Here is a 15,592-nt window from a genome sequence, read left to right as displayed (position 1 = left end):
TGAATGCCGTCGACCCCCCATCCATTGCAGCTGAAGAACGTCAGCTGCCTAGACAAACCAGGGTAGTTTTGGCTCAATTACGTTTAGGATGGTGTAGTCGTCTCAATTCGTATTGGGCTCGAATTGATGAAGATGTGCGTGCCGCCTGCCCGGCGTGCGATACAGGCCCGCACAATACGCTACACCTCTTTAATTGCACAGCCAAACCTAGCAAACTCACTCCAGAAGATCTCTGGCTACAGCCCAATAAAGTAGCCGAATTTCTAAACCTGGGACTGGAACCAGATTAGCAGAACGCAAACACATGCATGTACTACTGCTACAACAACAACATACCCCATTTTGATTCATGTGTGCCATTGTCTAAGGTTCGATCGTGGCATGGCTGACTCGAATATTTGCACGGTGTTCTCCATAAATGCAGGGTGTCGACGATGACATCGAACATCGACATCGATGGTGAGGATGCGTTTTTGTGTGTGTTGTAATTTTACAGTAACAAACACCGCGTAAATATAAAATTGAATACCAAACCAATAATTAAAAAGTATTCTTATTATTATTAGATAAGGGCAGATATGACTCTCGTTAAATATCAAAATATGCATAGACATCAACAATGAACAGAAAAAATTAAAAAAATATACTGGACAATCCCAATTTATTGGTGTCTACCATAAATTTTTGGTCATAATATAATAGGAAAATATTGTTTGCCTATTTTCTACCTATATATAGTGTTCTTTTAAAATTACAGTATGTGGACAGAGATATGACTCTCATTCAATAACAGAATATTCACAGACTAGAACATGGGAGTATATAGTGTTGTTTACGTGAATTAAAGTAACGCTCATTTTCGATTCCACCTCAGTACTGTAGGCAAAAACCGTGTTTTTATTTAGAAAATTTGTAAGTTTTTTTTAATAAGGATTGACAATTTGGATTGTTTTGTCAATAACTTCGATATATGAACATCTTGGGTGGGAAATTACCTGGAATATGTTAGTATTCCAAAGAAATACTTTACTACAAAAAATGTATTTTTTCATATATCGGAAAAACAGGTAGCGATTGCGCTTCGCCTTTATTACGTGTGTGACTTTTTCGTTGGCAATTGTTTCATATTTGTTGTTGTTTTTTTGATAGAACATTTTTGTATGACACACTATTCAACATCCCCTTTTATTAGTCATTACATGTTATGACGATGGCCGACATGACAAGACATCGAGCATTTGATTGGATGTCACGTACTGTTATGTGTTTGATCAAACGGCACAACATGACGAGGGTTTTCTCTCCATGGCATAAATAGAGACAATTGTCATATGTGCAGCTCTTTAGTGTTGACTTTCTATACTTGAGGATGTGTTGAAGTTGATGTTAGAATCTTTGAGTATCTAACAGTGAAATTTTCGCTGTTGATGTTAGATTCGTGTTGTGAGTTAGAGGTTCAGTTTATTGTGGCGTTTAATTGATGATTATAGTTTTTTTTTAGCGTTCTTTTATTGCACTCTCTAAAGTTTCTTCAAGAATTTCAGATGATTTGTGTAGGAGTTCTTTGTGTTGCCTCTTCAATAGGGGTTTCTTTGTAGTATTGTTAGGCATTTTTGTTATTTGAACAATGTGGGTGATTACAATTTGTGCATTGTACTTTGATACATGGGTAGGTTCGTATATTGTTAACGAACAAACTGCACAGGTTTCACTGTTTGTGAAGTATTTTTTGTGGTCAATTTTAAAGCAGTTTTTCTGGACTGGACACAATTTTTTTATTTTTACATGCACTGGCGTATTAGGTACTATGCTAATTTTGATGTAGTGATTTTTGGACATCCAGTTACATCTTGGGACTTCAATCCATTTTTGTCCTCCTATTTTTTCCTCGCTCCGATCAGTTAACAGGTGACAAATGTAGACAACCTTTTACGCTGTTTAAAGTTGGGTATAGATCCTTTACCTTTAGATAGCGATTGGTTTGAGATTAATTTTATGTAATGAACATCATATTACCATCTCTCATGAGGATAGTTTTAAAAATAGGATGACTTAATATTCCTTGAACTGCTTTCGACACAAGAAAGGTGTCAAATGAAGTTAGCAGTTTCAGTGTATTTGCTCTTCATTACTACGTATTTAGGGCTTTGGTGTTCTTTTGGGTTTGTGAAATATACCTTACGAGGGAGAAAAGTACTAGCTTATTGATGTTTGTGTTTGAAAATTCTTTAGAACAGAGTTAAGCCAAACCTAAAACTACATGAACATTATTTCCTGTTGGTAAATTCAATTAATGATCCATTAATAAGAATTATCAACTAATTGTCTGAATTATATTTATTATAAAAAATATCATGCGAAATCACACAAATATTGATATACATTAAAACCCACAACTTTTCCTATATATAAAATAAATTCTAGACCTACTGTGCATTGGAGACGCGCAGATCCATCCATTACATTATTCTCACCGCTTACAAAGCCCAAAAGCTTTAAATGTACTAACGTTGATATCTGGGAAAGAAGATTACATGTGAGGCCAACTTTCTCATCCAGAATTGCATAAAAAATAGCTAATAGACGATCAAGGCTAAATGATTTAGGTCCCAACGATGAAGACATTTTCTCCGCCACCTGTAAACAAAATGATGTAATATATATTTGTTTTGGAATATTTTACTTTTTGCTAACCTTTGCTTTGGCATTGACGCTTTGTAATCGTTTGCGTTGCTTTCCATGGTGTTTTACAAAAAGCCTTTTGTCCTGATTGGCAGAATTATGACTGGCTAAAAAGGCAGCTATGAGTAAATATTTGCCGTAAAAAGGGAGTTCAAAAGCTCGTGCTAATTTACGAAGACTATTATCCGCAAGATTTCCCTCCAGGTTATGGTTTGAAAGCATCTAAAAGTAAATAAAAAACTTCATCTTATATTGAGATAATATCTCGTTGGAACGAGTTTTGTTTACTATATATATATATATATATATATATATATATATATATATATATATATATATATATATATATATATATATATATATATATACTATATATACTATATATATATATATATATATATATATATATATATATATATACTATATATACTATGTATACTATATATATATATATATATATATATATATATATATATATATATATATATATATATATATATATATATATACTATATATACTATGTATACTATATATATATATATATATATATATATATATATATATATATATATATATATATAAAGTGCTAAAAAATTTTCATAAAAGCGTCAGATGACTATCGCTAATTATAACGTTCATTTAAAATGAGAAGTTATTCAGCAGTGATAGTAATTCAGTACAACAGTATATTCAAAAGCATGCCCAACAGTAATTTTTTGATATAACCCCCATCCCCAAGATCCTCTTCGTGTCCAATAGCCGGTACACAGGTCTGACCCCCAAGAAAAAATGCTTTCCCGAAGTCAGGAAATTTAAAAACAAATTCGACGTTTTAAATTGAATCTTACCTCACTTTCCACTTTATCAAATCGCATATAAACTTGAGATAAGGATGATCGCAAAGGAACTGCAATATTTCGCCATAACCTTGCTACGTCGCTTAATTCTACATTACCGTTGAGAACGGGTTCCATGTAAGTGAAAAAACACTTGCTAGCTGTAATTTTTAATTCCGGTACATCACGGCAAGCTTTGTAGAAAACACTTAGAAAGATATTGAGGTAGTTATTGTAAAACTCCTGTGTAATTTGTTCAACTATAACCAATTGATTTCGTTGGACTTTTGCATCGCAGTTATCATTTATTCGACATTTTAGCATATGGACAGTATTCTCAAAACTACCGCTCAGAATTTTTAAGGTTTCCACTTTCGTGTACTGCGGTGTGTACAAAGATATGACTTCGGAAACGCCGGTCTTGCAATAATATTTTTCCAATGGAATTTGTGATATTAATAACACACAAATATTAAGGCCTGTAAATTCCTGCAGTCTTAATAGCGATGGCAGAATATTGTTGTCCATGTCTCTCAAGCGGTCGGCATTGTCTAAAGCGACAACGAAACCACTTTGTTCTACGTTTTTCGCTTGTCTTAATATTTCGACAAATTCTTTAAAGTTGTCACAACGCGTTCCGCCTAAAACTAGTTCTTCTAATATATGCTCATATAAAATCTTCGTTGTGTAGCATTCTACGCAGTTAACAAGTACTGTCCTGTTGTTTTCACATTCTGCATGTATATTAAGAAAATCTTTCACTATCGCTGTTTTCCCAGTTCCCGTATGCCCACTGATGTAGATCGCCGAAGGAAAATTTTCCTGTTGAAATAGAAATATATCAATTTTGACAATGAAAGAGGAAATTCAAAGTTTAACTTACTTCAGATTTCGATACCATACAATACAAAATTCTAATAAAGTCGGTACGACAAGGATATCTATTCTCCAGGAGCTCCGTAGTGTACATTTTGAAATTAATAGAATTTGTGCTATTTTTCTACATTGAAGCGGGGAGTTTAATAAATTACATAGTCGTGGTGGTATATATTTTACGCAGGTAATCCAAACAGACGGCGACATATGGTTTTCCTTTAACACAAGCTCTGATCTTTACATGCATAGATCTTCAATTTTTATACCCTACACCACAAAGTGGTCAGGGTATTACGTCTTTATGCATTTGTTAGTAACAGACCCATAGCTTCTTTTAATGATCTGCATAGAAACACATTCTGTGTCGATTTATGAATTTCCGTCCGTCTGTCCATGTATTTTTGTAAACAAAGTACAGTTCGCATTTATTGCCCTATCCAGATGAAAGTTTTCACAGATTATTTGTCTGGCACAAGGACGAACCCTATTGAAATTGGAGATAATCGGTAGATATATATATATATATATATATATATATATATATATATATATATATATGTATAGTTAGATATAGCTTCCATATATATCTTCGTCCGATTTGCCTTTTATTGTGCACCAAACTTGTAATATCAGCCCGAATAGTATGGTATAGTATAATTTTTGCACATACAACCAGATTAGGCCTGAAAATAAGTATGCCAAATTTGATCGAAATCGGTTCAGATATAGCTATAGCTCCCATATATATTGTTCATCCGATTTGTTATATATCTTACCCACAACCGTAATATGCACTCCGTAACATCGATATTCAGGGAAATATATCAAATACAGCTCAGAAATATCTTTGCCAAATTTTATCGAGATCGGTTCAGATTTGGATATAGCTCCCATATATATATTTATCCGATTTAAAATTAATTGTGCACCAAATGGGTTTAGTCCTTTGAACTTTAAATTATAATTATAATCATAGCGTGTATGATTGAACTCTCCCATAAAAACTTTCAATTGTTATGTGGAGCTCTACTAAATTAGCAAAGTGGTGTAGGGTATCATAAAGTCGGCCCCGTCCTACTTTAAAACTTTCTTTGCTGGTTTTTGATAGAAATGTGTCTAAATCTACTTGTTTTGCAATTTTCACAATCATAAAGGGAAAATCGGATATGGTAGTAAAAACCTTTACATTCTTGCATCTCTGGAACAGACCAATTGCCACTTTGAAAAGCAAAGGAAAATAGTACCAATTATGGTACAATAAAAAGGTAAGGTAGAGCTTCCAGCTGATTACAATTTTTTTCCAAGTGTGCCCGACTTCCGCCAGTATTGTGTATGCATTTATTGTTTTGAAAAATAAAAACAAAATATTTTCAAATTCAATTATTGGAAGTAACTTAATTTGAGGGGCGCACTTTAATGATATTAACCAGATTTACCATGGAATTGAAAGATTGAAACTTTAGGATCATATTTTTTAAAGAACATCTAGGCATTTCATTCATCTTTTGCACTATTTGACTAATTTTAAAAATGAACAAATAATATCAAATAAATGAAAACAACTTGTTGCATATAATTTTGAGTAATTTTGACAGGAAGCGGGCGTAGCCTCAGGGCTGTATATCTCTAGTTCTACGAAGCTGTTCTACCTCCTTATTGTACCATGATACCAATTGTCTTAAGGTGCAAGTACATAAAAAGCTTGAAGTCATGGCTAGGCATATTAGTGTTAAATTATAATGGAAAACGACGGCAGGATTTTAGTTCGGCTCTGTAATTCCTTTATGAAATGTCATATGACTTCAAGCTTCTTATGTACTTACACCTTTAAAACAAATTCGTATTAAAACTACAAGACAGTCGCTACTCAACCTTTGTTGTTGCTACACTGCGCCCTTTAACTCTCGTTTTGTTTTTCAACACACACACATAGACACACACACAAACATTTGTTTTGCTTTCGCGACATTTTGAACATTTTGACTTTCTTTTTAATTTTTTTCAACAAATAAAATTAAGTAAAAATTTTTTTGTCAAAAAAAATGGATGCCGATGGGGAACCGCCCCCAACACCTATCTGGGACCCAAATAAACGCAGTGCACATCTAATGTCTAATCAAAAAAAAATAGATTCATAAACAATAATGGTGAACCCATCAAAAACACAAATGTATCAGAAGTCTCATCTAATGAGTCTGATGTGTCTGAAAAAATTGAATTCAATTATAATGCCTAACAATCAAACATTTGTTACACACAAAACCATCCGGGACCATTTTATGTTATTGTGACCTCGGAAACTCCAATTAGTTCCAGGAGGAAAAACTGCGAACTACATCTTTATGCCCTTTTTCAAAAAATCAATGTTCCTACCAACTACTTTTGTAAAAACATAGGATACAATACAATCCGCATTACTTTCAATAACTTTGCACTGGTAAATTCATTTGTTCAAAACCAGCAATTTAAAAAATTGGATTAAAAGCCGAAATCCCTGAGCGACTTATTCGAAAGTTTTATGTAATAAAAAATTTTACTAAATCCATTGATGGTATAACCATAAAAAATCTATTGAACAAAATAATGATATGGAAGTAATATCTGTACACAGATTTACAAGGAAAACCGAAAATAACAAAATAGAAGAGACTGAAACAGTCAAGTTGGAATAATCTGTAATGGAGTCCCCCAATCTACTTTTATGCGTGGTACTAGGATTAAACCTGATTTATATGTACTCCCTGTACGTCTTTGTAAAAACTGTGGGCGTCTTGGCCACATTGCCATACGCTGCAGATCAACTAAATGTTGTCTAGACTGTGGGAAATTAATAATTTGTCCAAACCAATGTAAGGAACAAAAATGCAATGATTGCCTTACTACCACCAAATGCAAGGAACAATGTGACACATTAAAATGTATTTTGTGCAATGGTATTGATCACAATGCTACGGAAGAAGGAAAATGTGAAAGATGGAGATCTGAAAAACAAATTAAATCGCTTATGACTCTTTCATATCTAAGCAGAAAAGAAGTCTTACAAACGTACCCGGAATCCCACAATTATTACAACATTTTAGCTGATGGCAACTACAATTCTCAATTTCCTCCAATGAGTAAATCTTCTAATCAAAATATAAGAAACTTTAATGAAGAAATAAACAGAAGAATCACAAAAATAAAGTACAGCAAAATAGCAGCTCCTCGCACCATTATCAATCATCCAGTAGCCAGTGCCATCAATATTACACCTTCAATCCCTGTTTATGAACATTCATCCTTTTCCAAAGTATCAGAGCTGGAAAAAACAATGTCAATTTTTACCAAACAAATGTCTCAGTTACTTAGTATAGACGAATCGCAAAATAATACAAGCATATGCAATTATAATATAGTGTCAAAAAACAACTACGGAGGAGTTGCCATACTTTTAAAAAATAATATTAAGTTCAAAAAGATCCAATTTGAAATCCCATTGGACATCATTATTTGCCAAATAATAAACATGTCGAATAATATAACCATTGCATCCATATACTTCCCTCACTCTATAAGAGCTAGCGAAATAAAATATGAGCTTGAAAAATTGCTATGCTTTTTGGAATCACGAACTGATGTACTAATCTGTGGAGACTTTAATGCGAGGCATTCATGTTATGGAGACTCTTTTGATTCACATCGAGGAAACATTGTCAAATCCTTTTTTGACTCATCAAATTTTTATACTCCTTATAATGGAAACTTCACCTTTAAAAAACGCTCAACTGACACAACTGGTTCTGTTCTTGATCTGTCATTTACGAATACTACGTTAACCACTTCGTGGAAAGTACAACCTTTTACAATTGGAGGAAGCCATCATTACCCCATAGTTATTAATATTGGTATCAGCAATATTACAAACCAAAGGTTTCTAGCTAAGAAAAAGTTGTTAAAATCAGTGAACAACGCAAATATCAATCCTCGCTTTGATGATATACATGCAACGTTTAAGGATGAAATAAAAAAAATCTACATTTATTTCAAAAAATAAACAATCTCCAAAAGTTTGGTGGGACTCTGTCGTAGAAAAAACACACAGACTTCAGCTAGCTGCTCAAAAAACGTACGACATGTTCAAAAACAACATAAATGCTTCTAAACTTATTGAGGTTAATAAAGCTTTTAACAATGCTGTTAAATTTTCCAAAAGGAAGTCCTTTAAATCTAAAATTCAGGATCTTAACAAGGAACCAAATTCTAAAGCACTTTTTAAATTTCTCTCTTCTCTCTTCCTCTCCCATTTATAAAACAAAATGGTCTTCTGAAAACGATAAAAAGTTTTTAATCCATCTTAGAGATCAAGTTCCCAATAATGCTCCAATTCAAGTCACGTTTACAAGTTCAAATACATAGCCAATTTTTTCAACAGAAGAATTTGAAACTGTTTTACAAAAAAAAGAAGAAGCCATCAGCTGCTGGTACAGATGGAGTTACCTATGAAGAAGAAATAACACTTCACTCAACTATTTAGTAAACACAATTATCAGTAAGATAAATAATTCAAATATAAGTCATCTTACTTTTCTGTGGGTTCCTTCCCATATACTTCTCTAATGTCTTTCCATTTCCACTAAAAAAAACACTGGCATGCCGAACTGGGAGCAAGTTGAGTTTAGGGGCTATGCTCGGATCGTTCTGAAATTTTTTCCACAGGTAGGTATTTTTAACCTGATTACGGCAAAATAATTTTATTGTGGGGGAAATACCCGGTTATTCGACCCGAAAGTTCAGATACAATATTCGGTTTTTATCCGGTTCTACTGAACCGATAACTACAAAATGGAGATCATTTGAAAGCTTATGAAAATAGAGTAATGCAAGAAAATTGATATTTTTTACTAGTACTTTTTGAAAAACCCATAAAAACTCAAAAATGGACCTATTATATCTGCCTACCTTATAACAGCCAACACTATTTGTTTGCGTAGCAATAAAAAATGAAAATAGAAAATAAGAAATAAAAAACACAAAAGGGTTTAGATTAATTTTGTCAATATTGACGTGGGTTTTATTAGTATAAAATTTGTAATATTATTGTAAATAATATTTTTACCTTCGATGTTGTAGTGGACGTAATCCATAAACGAATTCTTTGATTCTAATCGTTACAATGTAACGAGAAAAGCGTAGGTGTTGCAAAGTGGCGCTCAATGCTTAATTCGTTAGTTATAATCGTGACATTAGCAATTTGTACTAAAACCACAAAGATGTACTTAAACGTAGTACAAGAATTATAAGGTATTTACATGCAATAAAAATTAACGAGAAATATAAGAACAAATATGATTCTTAATTAAACATTGCCGCCAGCCTTGCAACATCTTGCTATGTTGCAAAAAAGTAATGAAGTTTTCAAATTTCAATATAAAGGTATGCTCGGTGAGCCAAGGCAATTTAATATTGCATATAAGAAAAAAAATTGGATTGGAGCTCGGTAATCAGCAGGTCGCGGGACACCGTATGGCTGCACTTAGAAAGAGACCAAACAGGACACCTTTCGGAAGCAACCCCAACCAATCATGGTGAGTTCTACCGAATTTGGGAAGCCTGTTTCACTCCTTTATGTGCTTTCATAGGTATTACACTGGGTCCTGATTCTTTGATTTCCTCTGAAAGAGGGGCAGGTCCAGTGCTCCCGGCCTGGTTTGTCTCCTTTAGATTTTGGGAAAAGAGGGCTGATGGAATCTTTTGCATGGGATCAGCTGCCGATTTATCATTAACAGGAACTTGTGTATGTGAAGTTATTTCCAGGTGGGGATTGTATACCTCCTCTGATAAATGTTGCCGGACATTCTTCTCTCTCCTCATCGTACATGGGGACGAGATCCTCATGATCGGGAAGAGCGGCGGCCATCATACAAATATTTTCCATTCTGTGAAAAGATAGAGACGCCGCGAAGTGAGAAGAACTAACAATTTAAAAAGGCCAAATTGACCAACTAGTCTACTGGTCGTCTTACAATTTCGTTTTTTCGAAGGCGACGCGTGCGCGACCGTCGATGCCGGGATAAACGCGAGTTACATGACCTAATTTCCACGTTGTGGGAGGTAATTGGTCGTTACGAATTTCTATAATATCATCCGTTTGAATATCGCGCTCTAGATACTGCCATTTTTACAATTTATGGATATTTTTAACGTACTCTTCTACCGTAAGCAGATTTGAGTAGGCGCTTTTAATCTACAATGCCGATTCACGATATTCAAAGGAGATTCATCTATTACAGGTTCAGGAGGAGCTAGGATCGGAGACCCTTATCAAAGAATGACCTGGTGTTAATGATATACGATTTTCTGAAAATCATTCATTGGGTAGCTTCAAGATGTATTGCTTTCGTAGAAAAGCAAACGGATACACATACGTAGCCCTATGTAATTTCACAACAACTCCCTGTAAAGGATTTTAAATTGAAAAGATCAGCGAAATCTATGCCTGTAGCGAAGGGTCTAGTTTTCAGAAACGAAAAGGTGTGTTACTAAGCCTATTACGAGGGGAGTAAGAAACGTTGGTTGCAAATGTCGTTACGCTTCTTGAAGGAGTTATACTAGTAGGGATCGGACCTGTAATAACCCAGCCGAAAACAGTTCTTTGGGCAACTAGGGAGCCTAAAATATGGGAATGTAAACCCGGGAGAATTATTTTTGGATATAAATCTGCCCCTATTAATATTTCTACTGGACGACAGTCGAACAAATTTTTATCTGCCAAACGTAGATTTGACATATTAGGAACAAGTTCCTTGCTGATGGGAATCGAAGGAAGATTGCCTGAGATGGTTGGAATCACTAGTGCTGTCATTTCTATTAAGATAGTACTGTCTACTGGCGATCCTACACACAAAGAACATGATTTTTGCGACATGATTGAAACCTCTTGGTTTTCTCCAGAAATTGTTGCTTGAGAAGATATTGTGTCTATACCAAGTCGCTGCTGTAACCTTTCTGACACAAATGATGCTTCGGAAGCAAGGTCTATAAGAGCACGAGCAGTATACGTGACCCCATGATGAATAATGTTGACCATAGCTGTGCCCAGTAGGACCGATTTATTTTGCGAGGTATGGAATACCTGCCTACTTAAAGCATCTGAATTTTGACCCGAAGAAGTCGAAGGCGTATTTGGATTGGAAGTAGATTGTTGGGGGGAGCGTGGCCTACAAATCGGTTGAGGAGAAGTCTGTGACGGAGTCGTAAAACTATTATTTGGTGCCGTATTATAGTGCAGAAGTGTGTGATGACGTTTATGACATTTGGAGCAATTATGGAAACTTGTACAATTCCTAAGATCATGATCTCGTGATAGGCAATTAATGCAAAGTTTGTGCCGCTTTACAACTGAATAGCGGTCTGCTGAAGTGCGCTTTCTAAATTCTGGGCATTCACGTAAATGATGGATTTGCCTAGGACAGAATATACAAAATTTATCAGAGGAAGATTGTGGAGACCTAGGTGGAGCAGCATTCGTAAAATGTGTCCTAGCTTTATTTTGCTCTGATTTTGTAGTGGAGTCTATACCCTTTATATCTTTAAGGCAGGTGAGCGTTTGGATTCTTTCTGTCAAAAAGAGATCCAAGTCTTTCCAGGAAGACAACGCTGATTTATCTCTAATACCTTGTTCCCACAGCGTAACTGTATTTTTGGGAAGCCTTTGTAAGCAAAGAAATACCAATATTGGGTCCCAATTGTCAGTAGCAACGTCATAAATTGACATAGATGAGACACAACCATTAATACCTCTTTGCAAACCTTTTAAACCTGCGCTAGTTTCGATATCGAGCACTGGAAGATCAAAAAGAGCCTTAAGTTGGTTGTTAACCAGAATTCGAACATTATCATATGCTTCTTTTAATGATTTCCAGGCCAAGCTAAAACTTTTATGAGTGAGAGGGTATCTTTTCACAATTTCTCGTGCGTCACCACTTGTTTTTTTGAGAAGATGGCACAATTTCTCTATATCACTAAGTCGAACCAGTGGAAACATCTGGAAGATTTGCTGATTGATGCGAAACACCTGAAACAGAAATAGTTTCCTCAAATTGTGATAAATTGGCACGTGGGGTGCTAGATTGATTTGCTACTCTAGGAGAATTTTGAGCTTTCGGCGAAGTCCGAAGCTGATCAACTTTCCTATTTATAGCCGATAATACCTTTACATATGCTTTAAATGCGACATCGTGCTTACTCTCAACCGATGTTAATTCTTCTGCAGAAGAAGAATCAGACGACTGAATGTCGTTCAAACACTTTTCAAAAAGATTTTTCACTTTACCCCAGAGCTCCTTTGCTTCAGCTCCTTGAATTTCTAAGGAATAAACGTCTAAATCTTCATTTAAAATGGAAGTGAAGTTGGCTTCGAATTTTACAAGAGCATCAGTGGCTCTGATGAAGAAATCAAGAGGAGTCAAAGGCATATTGAGGGTAAATTTATGTAAAAAAATCGAAAAACAAGTTAATTATCGAAGATAAAAACTCAAATGTCAAAAATAAGCAATAGTTTTCAAATTTAAAACAACCAAAAATTAATAAAAGAAGAAAAAAAACCAAATGAAAAGGCGAAAAAAACCAAAAATCTAAACTTTTGTACCAAATTGCAAATGAAATAAAGATAAAAATCTTATAAAAGAACGAAATTCTTTTAATAAACCAACAAAGTTTTCTATTTGTGTGATGTGTCGTAAATACAACACAGATTTTTTGTCGATGTAGCGAAAACTACTCAAAATTTAATAAAACAAAGTGAAAAAAGCAAAAACCCAATTTTTCAAAGTGTATTGAAAATACCTGAAATTTCTCTCAGTGTATACGTAATATACCAAGTTTTAATTATAACACCAAAGTGTCTCAAAATATTAAAACTTTTTACGAGAGAAGAATTATTTTCTCTAAAAAAAAAAAAAATCAAAAATATTCACAAAATAAGTAATTTTTTAAATTACCGGATGTAGTGTGCACGGACTGTAGGGTACACACGACCAAATTTTTTTCAAAGTATTCAAAAAAATTACCAAAATATATAAAAATCAAGAAAAAATCAAAATGTTAGATATACAATACAATATCTTTAATAAAATATATAAAAATATATATTATCTATTAACCAGGACCGACTGTAGGGTGCACGACGATTTTCTAACAATTTTCTATTCGCGTTTATATTAAAATTATATTAAAATAATATTTTATCGAAAACCGTACCAAAAAATTTCCGACCAAAAATTTTACTTATTCCAATTTTTATAATGCGCGATGGCAACCCTATTTGTGTGTTTAACTGGTGGTGAGTGGGAACAGTGAGAATACCATCCAACATTAACAACAACAACAATAATGGTCACTGCTGTTAATGCTGCTGTGTGGTTCGACGACTGCCTGTGTATTTGTTGTTGTTTTTTTTTATTATTTCGTTTTATGCTTTAGCCTTTAATTTTTACGTTGTAAAATCACAAGATAGACTTTTTCTCTTATTGAAAAATATAAACAAACACCGACTTTTTCTTAGGCACTGTATCACTGTTCTCACTTGTTTTTTCTTTATTTTTCTCTTTGAAAACCACCACTTTTGTACGATCGATTGGCTTTGAAATGATCGAGAGGAAGAATAACAACAACAACGATACGCGTATTGCAAGACGACCGTAGGTTATGTTATTGTTTATGCAAATTATTTTATGAAAAAAATAAACAAATCGAAACACTCGCGAATGCACTCTTTAATAGAGATACGTACCTTGATTTTTAATGAAATTTAAAGATGAAAATGAGGATGTAATGAGATGAGATGAACTTCTATGGAGATAGAAGAAGAGATGAATTTTGTTATTTGTCGTAAACAAAAAACTTATCCGGCTCGCTCAGGACCAAATGTTTGCGTAGCAATAAAAAATGAAAATAGAAAATAAGAAATAAAAAACACAAAAGGGTTTAGATTAATTTTGTCAATATTGACGTGGGTTTTATTAGTATAAAATTTGTAATATTATTGTAAATAATATTTTTACCTTCGATGTTGTAGTGGACGTAATCCATAAACGAATTCTTTGATTCTAATCGTTACAATGTAACGAGAAAAGCGTAGGTGTTGCAAAGTGGCGCTCAATGCTTAATTCGTTAGTTATAATCGTGACATTAGCAATTTGTACTAAAACCACAAAGATGTATTTAAACGTAGTACAAGAATTATAAGGTATTTACATGCAATAAAAATTAACGAGAAATATAAGAACAAATATGATTCTTAATTAAACACTATTACCTTTCTAAAATGGTGTCATACGTGTTGATATCTTTTGTAGTTCCGAAGATATTAGTAATAGAAATCATAATATTGCAATTTTTTCTCCAGTCAAATGTATCTAACCTCTATAGCATTTTGAAACAGACGGCCTTCGGCCGGGGCTTGAGATCTTCTCCTATGTGGCTACGCGATCCATAGTTTTTGTAAACATTGTAATTTTTGCAAGTAGCCGGCCTTCAGCCGGAGCTTGGGATTTCCTCCTCTAAGGTATGTCCAACGACGGCTACGCGATCCATAATTTTTCTAAACATTATAGTTGTTGTAAGTCGCCGGCCTTCGTTCAGGGCTTGAGATTTTCACCTCTGTGGTATGTCCAACACCGGCTACGCGATCCAAAGTTTTTGTAAACATTGTAAATTTTGTAAGTAGCCGGCATTCGGCTGGGGTTTGAGATTTTCTCCTCTAAGGTATGTCCAACGACGGCTACGCGATCCATAATTTTTTTGAACATTGTAAATTTTGTAAGTAGCCGGCCTTCGGCCGGGGCTTGAGATTTTTTCTCCTGAGGTATGTCCAACACCGGCTCTATAGTAGTTTTTCTAAATATTATAATTTTTGTAAGTAGTTGGAATTCGACTTTAAAGGCAATATCTTCGGAACTACAAAGCTATAAGAGATACATATTAGTGGGTGAAAACTCAATTTCATGATTTGCATGACTAATATCATCGGAAATATAAGAATATCAATACTTGGAAAGGCCAGAGTGTAGGCTACAATGTAGTATGCAGTTTTTAATACCCCATAATGGGTTTATTTTTGAGTTTTTATGGGTTTTTCAAAAACTACTGGTAAAAATATCAATTTTCTCGCATTTCTCTAGAACCGGTTCTAGTAACCTCATGTGATCCCTTGTTGGAT

The 15,592-nt window shown here is 34.1% G+C and overlaps 2 protein-coding genes across 2 annotated transcripts in view; one reads left to right on the top strand and one right to left on the bottom strand.

Moving 5' to 3' along the window:
• Window positions 1–2,319: 2,319 nt before the first annotated feature.
• LOC109612292 (origin recognition complex subunit 5-like) lies at window positions 2,320–4,682 on the bottom strand. The gene is made up of 4 exons (XM_059128282.1): window positions 4,403–4,682; window positions 3,532–4,341; window positions 2,695–2,904; window positions 2,320–2,637 (listed from the first exon to the last, which is right to left on the bottom strand). The coding sequence occupies exons 1-4, from the start codon at window positions 4,487–4,489 to the stop codon at window positions 2,353–2,355; spliced, it is 1,392 nt and encodes a 463-aa protein (XP_058984265.1). The 5' UTR covers window positions 4,490–4,682; the 3' UTR covers window positions 2,320–2,352.
• A 321-nt stretch (window positions 4,683–5,003) lies between these two features.
• LOC131805046 (uncharacterized) overlaps window positions 5,004–15,592 on the top strand; it is a 142,680-nt gene continuing 132,091 nt past the window's right edge. The window contains exon 1 of the mRNA XM_059128283.1: window positions 5,004–8,923. Within this exon, the coding sequence (XP_058984266.1) occupies window positions 7,097–8,428 (1,332 nt within the window). The 5' untranslated portion in view covers window positions 5,004–7,096 and the 3' untranslated portion in view covers window positions 8,429–8,923. The remainder of the gene's footprint in view (window positions 8,924–15,592) is intronic.

Source organism: Musca domestica, unplaced genomic scaffold (genome assembly GCF_030504385.1).
Source record: "Musca domestica strain aabys unplaced genomic scaffold, Musca_domestica.polishedcontigs.V.1.1 5, whole genome shotgun sequence".
Lineage (NCBI taxonomy): Eukaryota > Metazoa > Arthropoda > Insecta > Diptera > Muscidae > Musca > Musca domestica.
This window is presented reverse-complemented; position numbering and strand designations above follow the sequence as displayed.

Bases quoted from the DNA above. Each gene is read 5' to 3' on its own strand.
- LOC109612292 (XM_059128282.1), bottom strand. From the start codon at position 4,489: ATGTACACTACGGAGCTCCTGGAGAATAGATATCCTTGTCGTACCGAC. The intron at 2,905-3,531 runs GTAAGATTCAAT...ATTTACTTTTAG, and splicing joins TTGATAAAGTGGAAAGTGAG to ATGCTTTCAAACCATAACCT. The intron at 2,638-2,694 runs GTTAGCAAAAAG...TTTTGTTTACAG, and splicing joins GCGTCAATGCCAAAGCAAAG to GTGGCGGAGAAAATGTCTTC.